Here is a 24,478-nt window from a genome sequence, read left to right as displayed (position 1 = left end):
AGCATCTGGACTCCCCAGGAACCTACGCCAGGATCCTGTTTGTGGACTTCAGCTCTGCCTTCAACACCATCATCCAGTCTCTGCTGCAAGACAAACTCTCTCAGCTACACGGGCCCGACTCCACCTGCAAGTGGATCACAGACTTCCTGTCCGATAAGAAGCAGCACGTGAAGCTGGGGAAACATGTCTCAGCCTCCAGGACCATCAGCACCGGTTCCCCCCAAGGCTGCGTTCTTTCCCCTCTGCTCTTCTCCCTGTACACCAACAGCTGCACCTCCAGTCACCAGTCCCTCAAGCTCCTGAAGGTGGGAGTCTGACCATCTGGTGTCCTGGTGCAGTCAGAACAACCTGAAGCTCAACACTCTAAAGACAGTGGAGATGGTTGTGGATTTCCGGAGGAACAGAGCCCCACCCTCCCCCATTGTTCGCCTCCAGGTCTCTGAAGCGAGCTAAAAAGATCGTAGCCGACCCCTCTTACCCCGGACAAAACCTGTTTGTGCCCCTTCCATCTGGCAGGTGGCTGAGGTCCATAAGGACTGAGACCTCCCGCCACACGAACAGTTTCTTCCCGCTCATCAACAGAGCCTGGTCCCCCACTGTCTGACTCGGACATTCCACAGGTCACTCCTTCATACTGCACATGTCACTTTAACATTTCTCGTCACTTTGTTGTCATTCGTCACTCTGTCACTTGTTCGACAGTGCACTTTATTTTGTAATATTTAACTTTTTAAAATATTTTTAATTTTCAACTTAAACTTTATTCTTATTTTATACTAACCCATAGCCTTATTCTACTAACCTATTGCATTAGCATTTCATTTTATTACTTGTGCACTGCTGTCTTGTTGTCTATTGTTACACGGTCTACTGTCACGCACCAACCGCCAAGACAAATTCCTTGTATGTTTGACATATTTTGGTAATAAATGTTTCCTGATTATTCCAACGGCAGAAAACAAGGCGCAGGGAACCTTAAGAGTGGGTATTTTGCATTCATTCATGTTTATTTAAGTATACTGTAAACTGTTAACATATTAACATAGTTGATATATTGTTCATAGTTTTGAAGCCTGATTTAAGTTTGAAGTGTTCTGTATGTATTTAGGAAGTCTTTCTTTAATGTCGTCAATCATCATTTTGTTATTTTTTTAAAGTATCTTTTCAGGCACCGGTATTGCTTTAAAAGTTACATTTAGGCACCAATCGGAAAAAACCCAAACGATTCCCATACGAGTCTTGAGTTGATTTAACCAGGTAGTTGATCGATAATCAAGGCTAACATTTGTGATCATTCAGGAAAGGCAAGAATGGATGTCTACGTCATTGTTTCCAAACCACAGAACAAGGGCACAGGGTTGTTTTTTACAAGTACGAGGAGCATAACTTGTGTACTGAGAATCTTTTTATTCCCAGACAGATTTTACTTAGCTTTCTGTCACTCAGACAATATCAAGACATCAATTACAAAATCTCAGGAAAGCTTATGTTCTTCATTGAATGAGAAAAAAACCTCATCTGTAAGGTAATTCACACAAGACTATATTAACCACTTCTTACGTAAATATTATTTGTGTTGCTATAAAGAAAAACATGCTGAATAGCGTCATACATGTTATTGAGGTATGAAATAATTCTGATGAGTAGATAGTGATGTCCTCTGAGCGCCAAAACAGAACGCGGTAAAACCTGATGTTAAAAATATTCTTTCTGGTCTAACTCACCAGCTGAGTAGTGTTCCAATCAGTGTTGTTTGCCGCAACCATGTCTATAGAGTGCTGCAGGAGTGGTGTATTTTGATAAGCAGACCAGGAAGTTGGCATTACCCGGTTTCGCTTCACTAACAGTCAATAGGATTCTGTCATGTGATTTTGTATTAGCATTCGGCAAAATAATTTTCCTTCTGTGAATACCACTTTTATGAATTTTGAAGTGAATACAATGAGTAGATGCAAAGAGATAACATCGGACTAAAAAGTATCTACACAATGGTCACAATGGAGTATACACAATAAGGTTATATCAGCGGCTTAGTTGGTCTAATGACGTTTAGGCATCTCATTTAGACACTTGTCAGCAACCATTTTTTGTAAGGCATAAACGTTTTCATAAACTGAACTGTAGTATTTATTCTATGTTTTGTTGTTGAACCAAAAATGACTTCAACTTGTGTTCATTTCAGACATCTAACCAAAAACACACATTGGACTTTGAGACAAGACAACCTGAATTGCAAAATTGATGACTAATTTTACTGGTTTTATGACTCATTCTGACAGCACTCTTAATTTGCTGTTTGGTGGGCAGGTGAAATGATGGATTGTGGGATGGAAAACATGTTCTCAAACCTGGGATTCTGATGTGGAAGGCTCATGCTGGTTGGTGGCCCAGAACATTGTGCTGAGCTTTGAACAAACTCTTGGAACCTCACCTGTGGCGAGAATCCCACTAATATATGTCCCAACATGTCAAACTAGTCCAAAGTATTGGTTGTCCTGATCCGCTCTGATGTCAGAGTGAAATGGTGGTAACTGTGTGTGTTTACTGAAACTTTGCCTTGTTTCTTGTGTGATGACCCGTTTGCTTGACCAACAGTGACAATCGACAGGAACATGGAACTTTGAGCTACTATCAAATTCAGACTACATCTTGTTTAGTGAATAATTGGACCAAAAAAACACATATGTGTTTATACCTTTGCATGTTTGGCATCTAAAAATATTCATGCTTTATCTGAAACTTGAAAACTGATCATGAACACAGGACCACTTGAACACAGCAACACTTTTTTCCTCCAAGTGTTGCTGTAAAAAGACGAGACTAAACAAATTAGGTTGCTGACTTCTCTGGGAAATTAAATTACTCAAAAACTGCCACATTGGTTTTAGAAGTGCTGAGCCTAATGTGATTCGTCAAGCATATGACATGTGGGTAAGGTTGCCACCTTTTAGTACATAAAAATACGTGACCCTACGGACGGCGGGCGGGGGGCATCTCTGCGATCCCCGGTGATTCCTCCCACTCGTGTCAGTACTTTTGCATCCGCTTTCGCTTCAGAGCTGAATGCGGGGGGTACCTGGAGCTGCCTCAGTCATTGTTTCAAATCTACACTCAAAGAGACTCACCCTCCTCTGACTGATTTGTTTCAGAATCACAGCCAAGCAATGAAACCAACGATGGCAGCGAGTATTACCTAATCAGGGGCTGAATAGGAGTCTTCACAGAATTCAGGTGGGATTATTTGTATGGGATGCTGCATTGAAGACAACTCAGAAAATATGGAACAAACCCCGTCCCATATTTAAGAATAAAACGGCACATCCCGTTTTGAATCAATATGGGACGATTCCATATTTTTGGGGCGGGTGGCAACCCTACATGTGGGTGCTGTCATTTTGAATGATTCTGCAAAATACTGTTGGAAGTTAAGGGGGGCCTGGTTTGACTGCAGAGGAGTCGGGCTGCAGTCAGAGGTCAGCAGAATGATGGTCGCCTCATGGGAATAATCCCAGTCTCTCACACAAGTTGTATCCAGGCTAAGAAGGTATGAAGTCGCTGAGTCACATCTAAACGTCTTCAGACTATGTGCTGGTGGTGGCAAGGATGCGTATTATTACCCAAAGACACACATCTATACATACATGGTTGGCAGTTATCGAACGCTATGTATGAAGCGCTGCCTTCACAATTAAGTGATAATAACATCCCGTTACGATAAAGTCCTCAGAGAGGACAACAGAATAAATGTCAGGTAAGTAAGTAAGTAAGTAAGTGAGACGTTTACGAGCATTCATGACTAACTTTATAAGTTGCAGTAAGTGTGGTACTGAGCTCTCATCCCTGCAGCACATCACCGGGTTGTGGTTGTGTCTCCGTGGCCTAAATATCTCCTGAGGATAGGACTCAATGTATGTTTAGCCTAGTTTAAAAGCGTGTTCACCGGACTTCCAACGCAAAATTTTAAAAAAGCCACTTTGTTGTAATGGTGCACACTGACAACCATCGACTTCCATAAACTACGATGGTTCTAAATTGGTTGATTCAATGTATACAATCTGTCCACACGCGACATCCTCTCACAGGAAAAAAAAAACAATAAACTTCCACGGGGGATAAAACGTTGCTCGGTGTGTCAAATAACACCGAACTTTGCTGTATAAATACATGCAGTGGGTCTCAAATAATGACTAGGAATTATTATTACACATAAGTGCTTTCAGGCAAGCGAGCAGAAAAGATGCTATGGAGTCTGTCTGTCACGTCATAGCGGATGAAAACATATCTTCCATCCACCTTTCTAGCTTCGACTCGAGCCCGTTGATGCACGCGCCTCACAGCACTGCCCTGGGGCGGCGGCGGGGGGGTCCCTGCGCTACCTGAGGACGTGGTGCAGACTCTTTGCTGCATTGAGTCGCACGACTCCGGTGGGACGGGTCACGTGACCCAACCGTGCGCCGTTATGCAGAAAACGAAGCGAGACGCTTCTGTTCCCTAGAGCAACCCGAAAACGCACGGTGAGCGCACCCTCGCAGTCGGGAAACGACACGCTTGTGATACCGCCGCGTCTGCTGGTGGAGCGGCGCTCGGCGCAGGCCAGCGGGCGAGGCCCGGCCCACTGCGGCTGCCCTTGGAGCGCGAGCTCCACCACACCTCCAGTCTCCTCGTCTCGAACATTTTCACGTCAACAGTCCCAACAGCCACCGCTACACTGCGGAATGCATCTAAAGTGTACGTGAAGGCGTCCCGCGGGACGACCACACCAAAGCATACGTGCACGCGCAATGATTTGCTCACTGAGTATAAGACAAACATCAAAAACACAGTTAAAAGGGCTCAGTTACCTGTTAGTGTCTCCTCTTTCGCAGCTTCCCTCTCAGTCATCATGTCCCGCAGTTCCACCTCCTCCCGCGCCTTCTCCCCGATACAGCTACACCAGGCAATCGTCCCGCGCGACTGGGGACCCCGGGCCGCAGAGGAAGCAACTTCTCAAACAGCCTGCGGAGGAGAATCCTACGTCCGCTTGGATTGCACGTCGCCTCGCCGCTTTCTGTTCGATGGACCGGACGTTTAAACCGCATGGGCGAGCTTTGGGCTCTGGATATTCTTCGGGGTGGATGTGGGGGGAGGGGGGTCGTCAGGGAGAGGGGGGGCAGTGAGGCTACGCACGTAGAGAGGATGTTAGACCCCAGACTGCTGTCTGCTCTGTCCGCCCCTCCCACCATATGCACTGCTGTCCTGGCCAGGAAATCCGGCTGCTGCAGCTCCAGCCTGCCGGAGGGGATGCTGTGCCCTCCAGCAGCTCCACGTGACTGAGTCCTAATTCCTCTAGGAACTTTGTTAATAAATACATATAGATCAAATGATGTAATCCTACATTTCTTTCTGTCATAACATATGCTTGGTGGTTAAAGCCTATGTTACACCAGGGGTCCCCAACCACCGGATCGCGGACCGGTATCGGTCCGTGGGCCAATGGGTACTGGGCTCTTCCTCGCTCGCGAGGTGAATCTCTGCTCGCGCTCTAAGGTGTTTTCTACGCGCTCTCTGTTTGTCTTTTTGACAGTAAGGTAATGTCATGATGGTAAATGATGGTTGTAGCTGGTTGTCATCTACGGTCCACTACGATTACCGAAGGGGGGGCGTTTGTTTTTTGACAATGTTTTATCTCATAATTTCGACTTTCAATCCCCTTCCTTTAGTGCGGAAATGGGCTTCTATAGTTGTGTGAATGCATCACTCCAGCCAATCCAAAGACGGGGTGTCAGATGTAGCTACCATGGTGACTGGCTCCGCCCCCTTACTGTCAAAAAGAACAACAGCGAGCGCGTAGAAAACACCTTCGAGCGCGAGCAGAGATTCACCTCGCCAGCGAGGAAGTTCACGTTTTGCGAGCGAGCAAATATCTCGCGCATCAACCTGATTTGCGCGCTCGAATTTTGACAATGGATTTGCCGCCATAAACATCAACCCCAGATACTATAATTGCGAAATAGTTCAACATCCCACCTCAAGGTATGAGAAAAGACCATCCTCTCTTTGTGTCCTGCTTTACCTACCAGAACACATGTAACAATAACAATAAGCAGGTGTGAATGGCAGCTGGATATGATCTTCTATGCGGGTTGTGACAGCTATTTGAACCCTGATCCAAGTCCTTTCACACTGAAGATCCAGCTGCACCGTAAACAATGTAATAACAATTAAGTTATTAAAATCAGTCCAATGTGTATATGTTTAAGAATTAGCTGTCTATTTGGATAAACAATTGATTGCATGTAAGCTGTTCCTTAATGTTCCCGTGTTTGGTGCAGCCGTCATCACATTGACGTTACATGCTTCTGCTTCTTCTGGCTGCTAGTGTTATAAGAATGATAAAACTTGACAGAAGGATGTCACAGTGAATTGGCCATGTTTTATCAGATGATTGATCCACTGACTTGAGGATACAGCTTTTATACTCCTGTTTAAGGACGGGAAATCAGCAGACCCTCCTCACATTACAAGAGTTCATCAGACGTGAGGAAGTTATAGCGTTGCTACTTTGTTTAATGAGTTATATATATATATATATATATATATATATATATATATATATTAATGAAATTCTAGAAGCAGTGTCACGGGGGAGCTCTTGAGGACTCAGATGCAGAGTAGAGGTTCAGCTGAAGCTTTTATTTCCTAACAAAAAACACAGGGAAATCCCTGGAAACAAAAAACTCCTCCGAAGCGGGATGAACAGGGAATGCTCTGGCTAAACTAATAGAGCTGTGCAATACAAAATTACAGCTAGTTGAAGAGCTTAAGAGTAAAAAATCGCAAAACCAAAATCTCTCTTACCGAGGAAAAAACTCAAAGTGCTGTGGAGCAATAAACGGCATAAGGCCAACTAAGGAGTCTCGGGACAAACAAAACTACGACTTGGGCTTGATTCTATCATGAGGCGGATGTGCAAGGCGAAAGGACATGGACACACTGGCACAGGACAAGGGGAGACGCAGACTATAAGTACACATGAGGGACGGGTGGGCACAATCAGGAATCAGAGAAGACAATCAGACTGGCGACACATAAGGAAAGGCAAGGAACCTGAAACAGGAGGAGAATAATTTCCAAAATAAAACAGGAAGTCACAAAACAAATGTGGAGACAGGGCAAAAACCCAACTTGACATACAAGTGTGACAAGCAGAGTAGATCATTCCCTAAAAACAAAAAGGTCTTTTGGGAATAAACTTTTCCATAATCACCCTGTGGTAAAGTGCACAAAGTTTTCTTTATAGTGTCAAATGAAGCCAGTCTAGGTCAGACTCGTGAGAGAGACCGTTGAACATTGTTCAAATGACAAATTGAATGGGGTTAGAAAACCTTGAATCTTCCAACACAAATCAACATGTCCAGCTTTGATGAATTTATTTAATGCTGGGAATGTGTGGATCAATGGTTCCCGCAGACTAGAGGAACGCAGCCATGTTCTCATGCCTCACGGATTCGGTTCCCAAGCTGCTTATGCTGCCGCCTGCTTGGATAATGTCATCATCCACAACACGTGGGCGTTGAATGTGCACAGCAGTTGTGCCCTAAGGTAGACAAGACTGCGGGAATCGCATCCTGCCAGGGGCCCGATAGAAGAAAAAAAAAGGTGAGGCGGTAAAAGTGAAACAGACTCTCTGCAGGGAACATCTCCTCCGCACCCCTTATTTCTCTCTGCCCTATACTCTGCAGACTGACGCATCAGGACTCCGGGCCATTTTGTCCCAGGAGGTGCAGGGAGTGGATCTTGCTTGGACCTTTCCCCATTTTGTACAGTGACAAACAAGAACACAAATGCATTTCACTTTGAAGGTGCAAATACCTTTGATAATAAAAACAAAAGAGTTGACATCTGTATTCACCCCCTCACTCAACACTTTGTTCAACCCCCTTTCACTGCAATGGTATTACCCTTTGTTTGGCTCCATCCACCTTTCCCTGAATTGTGACCTGCTGAAGAAACGCATAGTCACAGCATGATGCTACCACCACCATATTTCACAGTTGGGATAGTGTGCTCAGGGTGATGGGCAGTGTTTGGTTTCCACTACACAAGCATTTTGCATTGGGGTCAAAAGGTTCCATTTTGGTCTCATCGGACCAGAGCACCTGCTTCCACAAGTTTGCCGTGTCTCCCACATGACTTGTGGCAAACTCCAAACGTGATTTCATGTGGTTCACTTTCAACAACGACTTTCCTGTTACTTTTTTGTCGGATCGTTGTCCAATAACTTTGGAATGTCTACTAGTGTAGAAGTGCACGCCTAGCGTTGGAAATTGTATGATAAATACTAGTGTTAAAAATTCAGTTTGTGTGTTATCATATGTTAGTTATATTAGTATGTTAATAGCTGCAATATGAACTTAAACACAATCTATACAAGTAATTTAATTACTGTCCACAAGACATTCAGCCACAATGTTAAAGCCTAGGGGAAGGTCGCTTAAACCTTCCTTGATGGATTTATTCCATATTTTCTCCCCAATGAAGGTTTTTTTTCTCCTGTCAGGCCGTTCAGGAGAAAAAGATGTAGGACTGCCCTGCGAGGCAATGGTTTTGATTTTGGACCATATAAAATGTGTCACGACCGGACCATGGCCCTGAACCGAAACGCACAACTCGTAGACAAAGTTCCAAAAGAAATCAAAGTTTATTAACAAATGGGAAAGCGCCACTGAAATAAAAATCACTCGTGGTTGAGGAAAACACTATGTACGAAACCTAAGAACACAAACATGATAAAATTATCGATGCACACATACACTGATTCCTTGACGTGAGACAAGACGAACTGGCACAGGACAAAGGGAGACGCAGACAATATATAGCCACAGGGTAGGGGCACAGGTGGAAACAATCAGGGGCAGGGCAGACAATCAGACCAGCACATGGGGGGAAGGGGCAAGTTGCCTGAAACGAGAGGGAGGTTCATTTTCAAAATAAAACAGGAAATCACGGGACACAAGACAACATAAATAACACTGTTTCCTGGACATGACAACATTAATTGAACATAATTGTTTAAATGATTACAAATGTGATGATTTAAGATGTGTTATGATTATTGATTATTATGAGTGTATTAGCTACTAGATGATGATGATGATATTATGCACGTTATATTATGTCCACATGAAAAAGCTTTAGGTCCAAGGTGTAATCATTGAATGCATTGTAATATTAAGTGAATAGGGATTGGTCACATCAATGAGGGATTTCAGAATCGGCCATCAGATGAAGCCAGGGGGGAGAGTCTTAAAATGCATAGAGGCAGAAAGGAATTTCAAAAAGACGTAGGGGACGCATTTGAATGTACAGCCAATCACATACGGCTGCAACACAAAGGACACACCCGCGAGATTCGAAAAGCTTGTGGTGAGAAGAGGACATACAGACGCCTCCTGAGAACCATTATTGATAGTCTTGGACTGGTCTAGGGGGCTTCTCTATTTCGCAAAATATTATACTATTCATACCATATTTCACTTTGTAATTGTATTTCTTCTGTTAGTTATAAAATCTATTTTCATTTTTAAATTCAAGCCAGGGGATGAGAGGTAGAGAGGGTGCCCTGGGAACCGCAAGGTTGATGGTTTTAGTCCCTTAACAAGACACCTAACCCCTACTTGCTCAATTGCTGTAATGTAATGTGAGTCGCTTTGGATGTATTAATGTCATAGAAAAATATAAAAACAATATTAGTTTCATGCTTCACCCAGTCCTCAGATGTACAGTGCATCCGGAAAGTATTCACAGCGCTTCACTTTTTCCACCATTTGTTATGTTACAGCCTTATTCCAAAATGGATTAAAATCATTATTTTCCTCATAATTCTACACACAACAACCCATAATGACAAAGTGAAAACAGTTTTTTGCAAATGTTTGCAAATCTGTTAAAAATAAAGAACGAAAACATAACATGTACATAAGTATTCACAGCCTTTACCATGACACTCAAAATTTAGCTCAGGTGCTTCCTGTTTCCACTGATCATCCTTGACATGTTTCTACAACTTGATTGGAGTCCACCTGTGCTAAATTCAGTTGATTGGACATGATTCAGAAAGGCACACACCTGTCTATGTAAGGTATCACAGTTGATATGCATATCAGAGCATAAACCAAGCCATGAAGTCCAAGGAATTATCTGTAGACCTCGTGGACAGAATTGTATCGAGGCACAGATCTGGTGAAGGGTACAGAAAGATTTCTGCAGCATTGAAAGTCCCAATGAGCACAGTGGCCTCCATCATCCGGAAATGGAAGAAGTTTGGAACCACCAGGACTCTTCCTAGAGTTGGCCGCCCAGCCAGACTGAGCGATCGGGGGAGAAGGGCCTCAGTCAGGGAGGTGACCAGGAACCCGATGGTCACTCTGAAAGAGCTCCAGCGTTGTTCTATGAAGAGAGGAGAACCTTCCAGAAGGACAACCATCTCTGCAGCAGTCCACAAATCAGGCCTGTTTGGTAGAGTGGCCAGACGGAAGCCACTCAGTAAAAAGCACATGACAGCCCGCCTGGAGTTTGCAAAAAAGCACTTGAAGGAGTCTCAGACCATGAGAAACTAAATTCTCTGGTCTGTCTAAACAAAGATTGAACTCTTTAGGCCTGAATTCCAAGCGTCATGTCAAGATGGCGCCGTTGACGCCTGCCACGGTGCTTCGGTGCGCTTCGTTTACACTGCACATGTCACTTTAACTGTAATTTTTCACTTTGTCGTCACTCGTCACTTTGTTACTTGTTCGCTAGTGCACATATCCTTGAAAAATCAGTCACATATAAGTTGTGTGACTTTTTACATAATAGTTTGTTTGACAATTTTCAGTCAGGATTTCGAGTGCATCATTATACAGAAACGGCACTAGTGGAAATTACGAATTACTTACGAATGCAACTTGCATCCGACAACGTGCCGTGTTGACACCATTGATCATTGCATCCTGTTGCAGAGACTAAAAGGTTTGATTGGTATTAAAGGAACCACACTCTACTTGTTTAAGTCGTAATATCTGATGGTGGTTTTATGAAATATGAATTTAATATATTTGCGGAGTACACAACTAATAGTTGTCCTCTGGACAGATTCTCCCACCTCAGCTGTGACTCTTAGCAGCTCCTCCAGAGTTACCATGGGCCTCTTGGTTGCTCCTCTGATTAATTTTCTCCTGGTCCTTATCAGTCTGGGTGGACGGCCTTGTCGTCGCAGGTTTGTGCTTTTCTGTATTTTCTTTTCTACTTTATTGACTTGAAAACCAAATTAGTATTTGTGACGTGCGGTCCTTTGGGGGGGTCCCAGAATGACGAGGATACAGCAGATGTTTTCTATAATCGATCTTTATTTAACATTTTCAGCACGGTATACGTCCGGCTCCAGCCTCCTTGCCTGGCCTAACCTACTGCCCCCCCCCCGCTCCCCTTTCAAGAGCGGGAGAGGAAATCAGTCACAGCCATCTGCACCCCCGGCCTATGGACCACCTTGAAATTAAAAGGCTGTGGAGCCAGATACCATCGAGTGATCCGGGCGTTGGTATCTTTCATGCGGTGGAGCCATTGGAGTGGGGCGTGGTCCGAACAGAGGGTGAATGAGTGTCCCAGGAGGTAGTAGCGCAGGGAGCCGACCGCCCCCTGGATGGCCAGGCACTCTTTTTCCACCGTGCTGTACCTGGCCTCCCTCTCGAACAGCTTCCGGCTGATGCGTCAGTCTGCAGAATAAAGGGAAGAGAAAAGTTAGGGGTATGGAGGAGTGGTTCCCCTCAGAGAGCCTGTTTTACCTTCTCAAAAGACCGCTGGCACTGCTCCGACCACTGGACCGGATCTGACGCACCTTTCCGGATCAGGTCGGTCAAGGGGCTGGTGAGGTTCGCAAAGCCGGGGATGAACCGCCTGTAATACCCCGCCAGCCCCAAAAAACGCCTCACCTCTCTTTTTGTCTTGGGCCGATCCATGAGATGTTGGAACATGGCTGGGGCACCAAACAAGCCAAAGGGAAGCGTGGTAAATTGGTACAACCCATACGGAGTGGGGAACGCAGTTTTTTCCTTAGACTCTGATGACAGAGGAATCTGCCAGTAGCCCATAGTCAAATCCAGTGTAAAGAAACGTGCAGTGCCCAGCCGGTCCAGGAGTCCGTCGACCCGGGGCATTCGGTAGGCATCACATCATGACACATCATTCACCCTGTGATAGTCAACGCAGAACCGTACAGATCCATCCTTCTTAGCCACAAGAACGATGGGGCTGCACCAGGCACTGTTAGACTCTTCTATTACCCCCATCTCCAACATACTAGCCAATTCCCCCCGAACCACTTTTCTTTTGGGTTCAGGCAACCTGTAGGGTCGTGATCTTACCGTCACGCTGGGGGCGTCTCGATTCTGTGAACTATGAGGTCGGTCCGCCCTGGCAAGGGAGAGAACACATCAGCAAACTGCTCTTGCAACTGGGCAACGTCCGCTCTCTGGCTCTCGAAAAGATTAGCCTCACTAGGGAGCAAGATGTGATTACATAATTTTGGTACATCCGGCCCCAGCTCCTCTCCTTCAGATACCGCAGAGACCAGAGAAACAGAGTCCACCTCCCTCCAAGATTTCAGGAGGTTCAGGTGGTATATCTGTGTAGCTCTGCCCCTGTCAGACCGCACCACCTCATAGTCGACGTCCCCCACCTGCCGTGTAACCTCAAAGGGCCCTTGCCACTTAGCCAGGGGCCAGTTTTCTTTATCTAGGTCCAACACCCCTCGCGGCACCCCTACCAAACAAAAGTTCAAAGGGAGAAAATCCCGTGGAGGCCTGGGGAACCTCCCGCACTGCAAACAGAGGGTCAAGCCAGTTATCCCAATTACGTTCATCTACGCTAATAAATTTACGGATCATGGACTTCAGAGTCTTATTTATACGCTCCACCAGCCCATCAATCTGTGGGTGGTACACGCTAGTACGAATGGACTTAATGCCCAGTAACCCGTAAAGTTCTCTAAGTGTACGCGACATGAACGAGGTGCCCTGGTCAGTCAGAATCTCTTTTGGGATTCCGACTCGGTTGATGACCTGAAACAGATTCTGCGCAACACTCTTTGCAGAGATATTGTGCAACGGCACTACCTCCGGATATCGTGTTGCGTAATCCACAAGGAATAACACAAAGCGATATCCGCGTGCGCTCTGGTGAAATGAGGTCCATGCCGATTTGTTCGAACGGAACCTCCACCAACAGTAGAGGACGCAACGGCGCCCTCGGATTGGCCGGGTGGTTAACTAATTGACACTCCGGACATGACGCGCACCAGCGCCGTGCGTCCCCCCGGAGGCCTGGCCAATAAAATTGGGTCATTATCCGGTCAAGTGTTTTCTCGTACCCCATATGACCAGCCATCGGGTTATGGTGAGCCGCCTGGAAAATAATTTCCCGGCGGAATTTTGGTACCAGCAACTGGGTGTTTTCCTGCCCCATCGGAGTGTCACGACTCACTCTATACAGTCTGTTCCTAATCAATGAAAAGTGTGGATATGACTGCGCTGCGTCAGGGCGCACCAGCTGACCATTAATTTCGTATCACACTCGTAGGCTGAGCGTAGAGTATCGTCCCGAGACTGCTCGAGTGGAAAATCTTCCATGGAGTGAAACTCGGGAACTGGTGGAGGCTCTGCTGGTTCCCCTCCCCGTCTGCAGTGTCGGACGACCTTGCGTCACCCCTGAGCACAGCACACATACCACATAACCCTGTCGGTCGTGAACGCACCCCCGCAGCCTGCCCCATTAGTTTGTTAAATCCCGGCAAATTACGGAGCGTGTCAGGCGGGAGCTAACCTTCACTCTATGCTTTTTCCCCATATACCTAAATTCCACTTACACTATAGGGTACTCGTGAACGTCCCCATGCGCACACCTTATTTTCACCCGCGATGCCTCCACCAATGCCCCGGGGCGAACCAGGCTCTGGGGAATCATAGACTGCGTACAGCCCGAATCCACCATCGCCTGCATTCTTACCAGAACGCAGTACGTCGCTCCTGTACCGGGGGAGGGTGCTGGAACGCTGGCAACCCGGATCACCTGCGCCACCTCCATCGGCGGGCAATCTCTCCTGAGGTGTCCGGGCTGCCCGCACCTACAACACTCCAGCCCTGGCGGTTGAGAACCTCTGTTACGTCCCCAGAAATCTGGGTTCGTAAAATGATTCTGATTCGGGGATTACTTGTAGTTGCGTGCGTGTGTGTGTGTGTGTGTGTTTTTCAGGTAGGATTGGGACCCGGAGCTCCACCCACCTCGTCAGTGGTTGCAGCTGGCTGGGCTCTTTAAAAAGCCCAGTTTTGGACCAGTTCGGGGCGCTGCATGCTCGCTGCATATCCGGTTATGTTGCCTTTGGTTTGTACCCTGTGTGAGCAGTGCTGTAGTGGTAAAATTAGAGGTGGGTAAACTCTGAATTTTGTGATCATACCGACCTCGACGCAATGTGAAGCAACGCAACACAAAGCGTCGCGACTCTGTAAGGCTGTCCTGGCTATATTGCATTATGTTATCAGTAAAAGTCATATACAATCAATGACAATGAATAAATGTGTTAGTAGTTTGTAGTTCATTAAATCTATGAAAACAGTGAAGAAAAGTATGTCAACACAACACAACAACACAATTGCAGATTAAGAACTATCTACATACGGAGTCTTCTTTTTACAGTAGTGCCCAGAGGGCCTCCTTGTCCTCCACGTCAGGTCCTGCCTTGCACAGAGGAGCCATGAACCCCAGAACGCGTGTTCTGGGGTTCATGGCTCCTCTGTCCTTCTCTCTCTATTCGACATGGTGTTTCTCCTCTCCCTGTGCTCTCTGCATCATTGCCTGTCCTATCACTGCCTGAAAAAATATGTTGAATTTAAGAGTTAACCAGTTAAGCAGCCTGTCAATTACACTGACAACAGAAGTTAAAGGAACACTCATGTACTACCTATGTCATCATAAATAGCCTATACAGCATGTTTTTTTTCACGTTGAGAACTGACTTGTTTTCTAATCTACGCGTCACCAGGCGTTTTTCTTCTTCTTCTTCTTCTACCCCCTCACACCCCCCCCCCCCCCCCCCCGTCGGTCGTTCCGCCCGCAATGACTACTACACCCGCCCCCGTCGGACCTTCTCGACCGGTCCGCGAAATATTCTCTGACATGAAACCGGTCTGTGAGGTAAAAAATGTTGGGGACCACTGGGCTGATCCACAACGTGTGTTTACACACCTCCTGGATCCTGATTGGTGTCGCTGCTGCAGCCGCAAGGCACTGATTGGATGCTCACAGATCGTAATAAAGCGCAGATGAACATGATTCAGACTACGGCGTTTATATGTTCAACAATAGGAAACGTAGTCTTAGCTGTTTTTAAATTACACCAAGTTTATTTTGGATTATTCCAACGGAAGAATACAAGGGGCAGGCAACTTTGAAGTGCGTAAACGCTATTTCCAAAATTCCAGAGGTGCGTAAACGGCGTTTACGTGCGTTTACCCTCCACTACAGCCCTGTGTGTGAGGATATATTCAATTGTGATTAGTGTTAAGTAACTTGTGTTCCTTTTGGAACGTGTAGCGGCAGGAGGGAGCAATTGTTTGTTTGTGTCATTTGACTAATTATTTGTTTCCTCTTTTGTTCACAGGGAATGGGGAGTAGATTTAGAGCTACCCGCTCCCCCGGGGTATACATCACCCGTAGGTTTACTTCTCTGTCTAGAAACACCAGTTTAGACCTGAGCGGACCACCACCTGTAAGTTTGGTTAGGGCGCCTTGACCGTGTTCCAGGTAGAGATTGTGTTTTTAATTGGGGGTTAGTACAGGTTAGGGGTGGGGACCTTTTTGTTTATTTCTTTGTTTTGGTCCGTCCAGCCCTCCCCTTTTCCCAGAAAGTTATTGTTTATTTATGTGTTTATTTTGTTAGATAAAAGCGGTATACTGTATTTGGTGTTTGTCCTTTTCTAGCACCGCGACTCCATACCCCTTTTGCTGGCACTGGTGGGCCGGAGCAGTGGGTTGTCATGTTCCCCTCTCTTTTGGGAGCTGGAACGTAACAATTGGGGGCTCGTCCGGGAACCCTGTGGGTTGGGAAGGGCGCCTGGGGTCGATGGGTTGCGGGCTGGGGGGAAGGGCGCCAGCCGTGGAGCCAGTATGGGTTGCTCCGCTGGCCGCGGTTGCATCCCTCTCCGTGGTGCAGCTCCTGGTCGGGCCGACGACGGCGGACTCTCCCATTCCCTCTACCCACTGGGATGCACCGCCAGATGGTCCTCCGCCAGGGTGATGGCCGCTTCCAGGGTTATTGGCCGGTGGTATCGGACCCACGCTGCTGTCCGGGCCGGGAGCCCTTCCCCGAACTGCTCCAGCCCCACTTTCGCCATCACTCCCATCACCCCTCCAGCACTGTCCGGCTGTAGCCATCTTGTTGCGGCGTCTTTCAGCCGCTGGGTGAATGGTCGGCCCCCCGGACCCAGCCTGGCTTCGCGGAATCTCCGGCGGTGGTCTTCAGTCTGCCCCCTGGCCACAGTCTGCGCCTCCCCCGGTCAGGAGATGCAAAAGCTGGACCGGCCACTCCCCCGCCAGCCGCATGCCTCCCCCATCACCTCGAAGGCCTCCAAAAATGACTGGATGTCATCCTCCGCCATCATTCGGTGCAGCGTCAATCCGGCCAGCGCTGCGGGCCCCGGCGTCGATGGCGCAGCAGCGGCCACGCAGCCAGCTGCTCTAGTGCCTGGGCCTGTCTCCCCACCTGGGCCTGGAGCGCCCCCAGGAACTGCCGGTTGGCCTCTGCCTGTTCCACGTTGGATGGCTGGGCCGGCATCCCCTGCTGGTCCGTCCGGCTCCAGCCTCCTCGCCTGGCTGAGTCTCTCTCGCTGTTGCCAGATCTCCACTATTGAAACTAAGTATTGTAGCTTTGCTACCTATAGCGTATAAAAACTAATGCCCTAATAGAGATTGATTTTACTTTGTTAACTAAAGGAGGTGTGTCATACTGCTTACGTAGAATCACATGCATCTACTCACTAGAAGGGGGATCTGATTATTCAAACCTCTATTAAGGCCATCACAGTGTACACAGGATAAATATGACCTTGTGTGATGATAGAGGAAATTAATCAAGTTACAGAGTAATCTCTTTTTTTTGTCTTGTGAGATTAGGAAAAAAAAGTGAAATATTCTACTGGACCTGCTAGTTTATGTCCAGGAGTCTTTGGGCAGGACACTTGACCCAAATAGCTCTCATAGCATTGTGTATGTTAGTTACTGATGGACAGGTGTCACTGTGTGTGGTAGCTGCTCCCATCAGAGCATGTATGGGTGTTAACGGGGGAATGATGACATGTAGGGTTGAAGTGGTTGGAGTGGTCAAAAGAATAGAAAAGACAAATACGAGTAGATCTCAACTCTATTACTATTTCCGAGGTAGAAAACATTGTTTTCTTTCTCATCAAGTCAGTAAGTGAGCTGTCATGCTCTTCGGAAGGTGCCACCTAAAACCCTGTTGAAACCCCCACAGACAATCAACTGTCACTTTAACATCGATATACACTGGTAATTGGAGCAGAAGCCTGCAGACTGATTTTCTTGGTCGTTGTTTGAGAAAAATGTTTACAACTGAAGCAGCTGTAAAAAGAGGATAGTTCAACGTGATTGTGGTATTTTTGTGGATGTCAGGTCATTTAGTGTCTCTCCAGCATATTGATCAACATCTTACTCCACCTAGTGGTCTGTCAGCATTGGGACCAGGCCTTCTAGGGAAGGAAATGCATATGTTTGGTTGACTGTTGAAGTGTAGTGACCTTGATTAATTCCAGGAAATTTTTTCATCAGATATCTTCTTATTCAGCCACACGCAGAGAGAGAGTTGTGGAAACATTGTATTTAGTTGCATGGAGGGATTTGTTTTTTAGAGCTTGATTCACATTTACATGATGGAAATGAAGCTGCAGTACTCCGTACCCTTCACTAGAGGGAAGTACAAGTGTAGAAAAAGGAAAGCGATGGCAGACTTTCACCATGGAGGTATCAGATCACAGCTTAGACAGAGAGGTCCAAGCTGTGAGCGTTGCCTGTTTAAGTTACGTATCAAACAGAAGTCATAACAAATAGTAGTAAACACAGATTTTAAATTAATTACAGAAAATGTATTTTTAAATCAATAAAGTCATGTTCTGTTTATAGGCAGTCTCAATAAATAAAAGAAAAAAAAATAACACACATACAGTATGCTATAGCTGGATAATATAATCACATACTCAATCTAAATCAATTTAAAAATAGAAAGGCAATTAGGTATTTATGGTATGGGTTAATGTCCAGAAACAATAGCAGGTCTTTAAAGAAAATGATCAATAACCCCATATTAATTTATATGACACAATCAGACTTACAGTTCGCTCGAATATGCAGTGAAATTTGTTTTTTGTGAAACACACTCCCAATACATTGATTCTGACTGCCTTAGTGACGTCATCATCCTCAGGTTTCTAGGCAAGAGTTTGCTGACAGGTTTGCCACTTCTTAGGCTCAAACAAAGAGCTCTCTATGACTCACAGCAGTGCTGAACCAGCTGAACATCTGATCTGCCCTCAGCTCCGTCTTCATCAAACGCTGTGCCAACGTGGCACCTGGAGCCTTATTACAAGCAGACGTCAAAACAAGGAGAGATGATCGCACAAGAATAAAATTCAATCATCATGTGAGACATAATTTGATTCTGCATTACATCTTCAAATCACCAAGCAGAGTCACCAGATGTGTGCCGAAGGTGTTTTGGTTCTGCACAAAACAAAGAGTGTTCATCTTCAAAATAACATTCAAAAATACTGACCTATGCTAAGAAAAAAAAAATTCTTACAATAGGATAAGGACTTCTGAGAGATAATAAACAAATCACTTTAGGTGGAACGCGTTCGTTTTCCTATTAAAGCTAAATAAAGATTTTCAAATTAAGTGTTATCTGAAAAATATACTTAATGACAAACCGTTTTTTTTAGCTCACAATAATGGTACATGAGATCAAAGTACGCACAACATTAGCAGTGTCAGACTGATCCCAACGATGTCTTTAAGGTAATCCAAATCATGGGCAGAACTCACTCTTACGCTCTTCTTATTCACAACTACATCGCTGGAAATGTTCTGGTGACTGATCTAAAGCTACAGCTTTTAGTATAAATCGGGCTTCTTCACAACCACAAGGCAGGACCACACTCACACACATAAAGACACACACATAGTCAGTAGCAACACCAGAAGGTTCAACAATTCCTCAGCTCAGTGTATCTCCATCACAAGCGATTCTCCTCCAGATACCAGCCTGAATACGGACTTATAAATCTTACCAAAGCGGCCATTCAAACCACACCTGGTCAAGTTTTTAAAAATGAATAAAGGATTTTAATTAGATGCAACAAGAGGTGCGGAGCGCTGGATGCACCCTGTGTTTCATAGACTGGAGAAAAAAGATGCACTAATTAGGCCGCAGGCTACTTTTATTCATGGAACCTGCGGGAACGCAGCGCAAGCTGTTTAATGTCACCACTCTGACAATTCAAATTGGAATTCATTTAAATGAGCTGTGTCTGTTGACATAAACAGATAGACAACTCAGCCCACTGCCGTCAATATAATGCTATGAGCCTTGAATGGCTGGTGTGAATAAAGAAACAGCAACAGGTGACCGGGAGAAGAGGACGTGGGGAGGCAGCGTGGATAGACCATTTAGAAATTGAGAATCGTCCAATGAGTCAAATAGACCAGATTTTGTGACTTTTTCTGTCCAACATATACCTTGACAGAAGATTTCACTCATCAGTGAGGATTTTAAAATCATTTGAGGTTTTCCACACTAAATCTGGGCTTAGACTTTGGAAAACCTTTGGGCAAGACATTCATTCTACTTTCAAACCTATTGTGAAAAAATAGAAAAGTGTCTTGTTATCTATTTCTCGTTTTGCCAGGCGACCCAACGAAGCCCCTTTGAGAACCTTCAGTACCCCCTCAAGGACTCTTATTGGACCCCCACAATGGGCACCATCGCTTTAAAAAGGTATTCAGAGTTCTTCTTCCTGTGACAAATTAGCTATCAACACTTTTCATACAGCCCAATTTCATATGCCATTTGTGTCACTTAGACCAAACTAGCCGTTCACACAGGAATCCTTTTCTTGGCAGCAGCTGCTGTAAAAAAAAGAAAAGCCTGTAGGCACCCTGCTGCTGTAGCCTACCATCCTCTGGAGGAAGAAAACAACAAAACCATTGGAATGATGGCCCTATTATTGCCTCACATGTGAGAGGAGAGTGTCCAGAAAGAGGTTGGGGCTCTGCTTCATTGGCTCAGAGCAACACCTTTTTAGGATTTGTCCCTTTTGAACTGTCTGATTGGATTTCACCTTCCTTTAAAATGTTGCTCAAAGTGTTGCTCCATGTCCGCTTGACCTGCTCTGGTAGGTAAGGCCTGTACCGTTTAGGATTCACGGGAATACAGTTGTTTTAATTGTTTATTTTGTGTGAAACAGCTTGTGAGTTTCTGAAGGTAAACGTGCTCTGCATTTAGCCAACAAACAGAAGAGCCAGATAACAAAGGGACGGTCCTTAGGCTGTGCATCCAGGTGGTGGCAGCAGTAACTATCAGTGTGACCTGGTCTAACCCAAGCTAATCAAGATGTAAACACAATATTATGTTAAAGAATAACAGAAGCATTAAATGTCAGAATGCATGCACTTAAATGGAAATAACAACAACATTCACTGTCAGCATGTATCAGGGTGTTTTGTGTTGTTGCTTGTCAAGGTTATGTTTTATGAGAATTGTTTTCCTTTTAAGGAGGTATTTTTTGATACAATAGTAATAGCAAGTTATCACTCTGAGCTGCTGAAAGAATCCTCCTGCGAGTACATTTCTACATATATTGGAGGTAAGAAGCTTCTGATGGGTTTCTTAAGGAAGAGATCTACGACCTGACATCGAACTTTTCTGAGGACCATGAGGACGAAGACTCGCTGTGCGTAATGCTCCCTTCTTCTGTGACGGATAACATGTGTCGGGCTCTATTTGATCCACGAGGCCGCCGGTCGACGCTGTCCGCTGTGCCACTAGCACAAACCATAATTAATTTAAAAAACTGTTCAATTATTTGACTAAGCTTAAATTATGATATTACAAAATATAGTTGGCCAATGCTTTGATTTACACATAGGAACCATTTACATTTCTCCCCGGTGTTCTCCCAATTTTCAATTAAATTTCATGAGGAATTTCATAATTATCTGAATTAAATGCTATGTTTAACGTAATATAGAAAAATAGTACACATATTAGAGATTCATTTGATTTAACATTTAAATGATGATGCACATGCCTATGATATTCGATATGGTCAATATGGTCCGGATTTGACGTACATAATAATTGCTCTTTGTCTTTAAATCATATTTAGAAATGTGTATTTCCATATTTTACTAACGTATTTCAGTGAGCAAGTGTTTGTCCTAAAAGGAATTTCCGGTTACTATTAAGCCGATTATTTCACGAATTGTGATATTCAATTGGGGGACAGTGTAAAAAGTACGTGAACTATTTAAAAAAAACTCCTTGTAGAGGATGAGGTGATTTTGATTTTATCATGACTGGGCACAGTGTGTAGCTACTGTGACAAGCAGACAGTCCACTATGAACCGTGTCTGTCTTCACGGAGTAGCCTTTGACACCGAGCTCCTCCGGCATTTACCGGGATCAGCTGCGCGCTCCCCCGCGCTCACGGCGTTGCTGCAGACTGTATCCACGCGGGTACAATCGGAATATGGGTAAGAGCTTTTCCAGTCTTCACTTCGACGAATTCACTTAATAAATAACCTTCAATGGAATTAAAAATAAAATATAAACAGAAGCCCATAGACAGTTTTTTCAAATATGAAAAAGAAAAACTATTACATAGGCTAAGAGGTTCTCATTTTTCCGGATAAAATCGAATCGAATTAACTAGGTGAACATTGAACGAATAAGTATATAGCAATACAATACATGCAATACATGTCCTTTAAATGAGCCACACTGTGGTTCCTGCTGCCACAGTGTTTGTGACGTCTTTTAGGTGTCACGGGGAGGGGGGGGGGGACAATTGTCCCTGCATTGGGATGTGAAAATCACGAGTTCATGGGGGCTGTGTAACGTCTCCCTTGGGTGACTAAGGTCACAAGGAGTTCAACGGTTTAGGTCGTGTATTTTCACAGCAAGTGTTTTAGATAAATGGCATATAAATCAAATGGAAATAATAATAATGATAATAATAATAATAAATGACATGTTTTATATGAAATGGTGTTATTATTATAGTACAGTGCCCTTGCAAAAATAGCACCTTGAATTACAAAGGGAAGAAAAACGGAACTATCCTCGGAGCATAACTTTCTCTTTATACATGTTCCGGCCTATTTTTATTGACAAATACTTATGAAGTTTGGAATTCAGGCAGCCAGGTTTGTCCTTGTGGCCTCAATGTGAGATTGGATGTTTATGATTCCAATTCTCAGCCTGGAAATAACTTGACACTCGACGTAATGGAACGCCCCTGGGTTAAGGCCTTCCAAATAGTGCGTTGGCGGGTGCACGGTGAGTGCGTGAAAGCTTGTGTGTAATAGAGGAGGGTTTGAGGACAATCAATAGGCTTTGATCGCGGATGGACATTGTCTTATATTGATCATTTCCATTGAAACCATAGATACTCTTTAGGGTGAGTGGGCTGCTGTAACTGAACGTACCACAGCAGCGTAAAGATGTCATATGAAATGCAGGATCTTCAGTTTCATTGATAATCATAAAGGCTAAAACACACCAACCTTTTTTTCCACCTGATTAAAACCTTCATATTGAAACTGGCTTGTCAACAAAATACAAAAAAATTGGCTTGACCACACTCCTAACAAGCGATTCAGAATTTAAGTCATATTGATATTAGTGAAATTAATTCATGTCATATTTAAATATATATTTACAGACCTATGTGAAAGACTGCGGTCAACGCAGCAGACACTCGGATCTGCGTAGTCAACTTAGACACTTGAATTTGAGTGGACGTATATGCTGACATTTATGCTATTAAACACGTAACCGGAATAAAGGTTGTTTAAATAACAAATTCCGGACAATGATAGAAGTAAAAAATAAAAAAGTGTGGAGTGTCAGAGTCAGTGGGGGACTCGGGCTCTGTTGATGAGCCGACTGCCGACGGGAAGAAACTGTTTGTGTGGCGGGAGGTCGTGGTCCTGATGGACATCAGCCTCCTGCCAGATGGAAGGGGCACAAACAGTGAGAAGGGTCGGCAACATCTTCTTTTTAGCTCGATTCAGGGTCCTGGAAGGGAACAAGTCCTGGAGGGACGGCAGATTGCAGCCGATCACCCTCTCTGCAGAGCGGATGACACGCTGAAGCCTGCCCTTGTCCTTGGCTGTGGCTGCAGCGTACCAGACATTGATGGAGGAGCAGAGGATGGACTCCATGATGGCCGTGTACGTAGAAGTGCACTATCATCGGCATTGGCAGGTTGAATTTCTTCAGATGCCTCAAGAAGAACAGCCTCTGCTGAGCCTTCTTGGTTGAACAGCAATAAAAATACTTTTCACAATAGTTCCAGACCAATGCTCTGACTACATGCACAATATGAAGTATTTTTTCTTCACAAATTTAGAGATTTCTCTAAATTTAAGTAAAAGCCCTATAATTGCAAGTTGAAAAGACCAATTCACCATAATTGAACTGCAATAAAATTTTCTACAAATTTCTACAAGTAAAAGCCCCATATTTGTTCAAAAAGTCCCTTCATCCATATTTTAACTGCAATAAAAATAATTCCAGACAAATACCAATGTAGTTGTGTTAAGGACCTCTCTGATACGATTTTACTGTTCTTTACTACGGAATTATTGAGAAAAGAATTATTTTTATTGCAGTTCAAACGTTGAGAAATTATCTTTTTGAATTTGCTAAAATAGGACTAACTTGTACAGTAAAAATACTGCATATTCAGGTTCATAGCAGAGGTCCTTAACAGACATTTGTATGCAAATATTGAGAAAAATATTTTTATTGCAGTTCAAATATGGAGAAATTATCCTTTTGAACTTGCAAATATCGGGCTTTTACTTTGGATAATTATCTAACTTTGTCCAGTAAAAGTATTCCTTACTAGTCAGAATGGTCCTGAACACACATAGGCTACTTATATATTATATTGTCCAGAATCTCGGAATAAATAGCTTTTATTCCGGTTACTTGTTTAATACCATAAATGTCAGCTTATACGTGCACTAAAATTCATGTGTATGCTGAGTTGACCACGGAAATTCGAGCGTCTGCGTTAACTGCAGTAATGAAAGAGGACTGATTCAGACATCCCCCCAAATAAGGTAAAACACAAAAGATACCCATTGCCGTGCCTCAATACGAATGTCGATG

General features: G+C 44.6%; 1 protein-coding gene across 6 annotated transcripts in view; it reads right to left on the bottom strand.

Moving 5' to 3' along the window:
- The window catches only part of hspa12a (heat shock protein 12A), a 50,922-nt gene extending 45,685 nt beyond the window's left edge, over positions 1-5,237 (bottom strand). For all 6 annotated transcript variants that reach the window (XM_078104643.1, XM_040178468.2, XM_078104645.1 and 3 more), the window contains exon 1: positions 4,842-5,237. In XM_078104643.1, coding sequence (XP_077960769.1) covers positions 4,842-4,884 — 43 coding nt within the window. In that variant the 5' untranslated portion in view covers positions 4,885-5,237. The remainder of the gene's footprint in view (positions 1-4,841) is intronic.
- Positions 5,238-24,478: the final 19,241 nt, after the last annotated feature.

This window comes from Gasterosteus aculeatus, chromosome 6 (genome assembly GCF_964276395.1).
Source record: "Gasterosteus aculeatus chromosome 6, fGasAcu3.hap1.1, whole genome shotgun sequence".
Taxonomy (NCBI): Eukaryota; Metazoa; Chordata; class Actinopteri; order Perciformes; family Gasterosteidae; genus Gasterosteus; species Gasterosteus aculeatus.
Note: the sequence above shows the minus strand (reverse complement) of the source record. Positions and strands in the feature narration are given on the sequence as shown.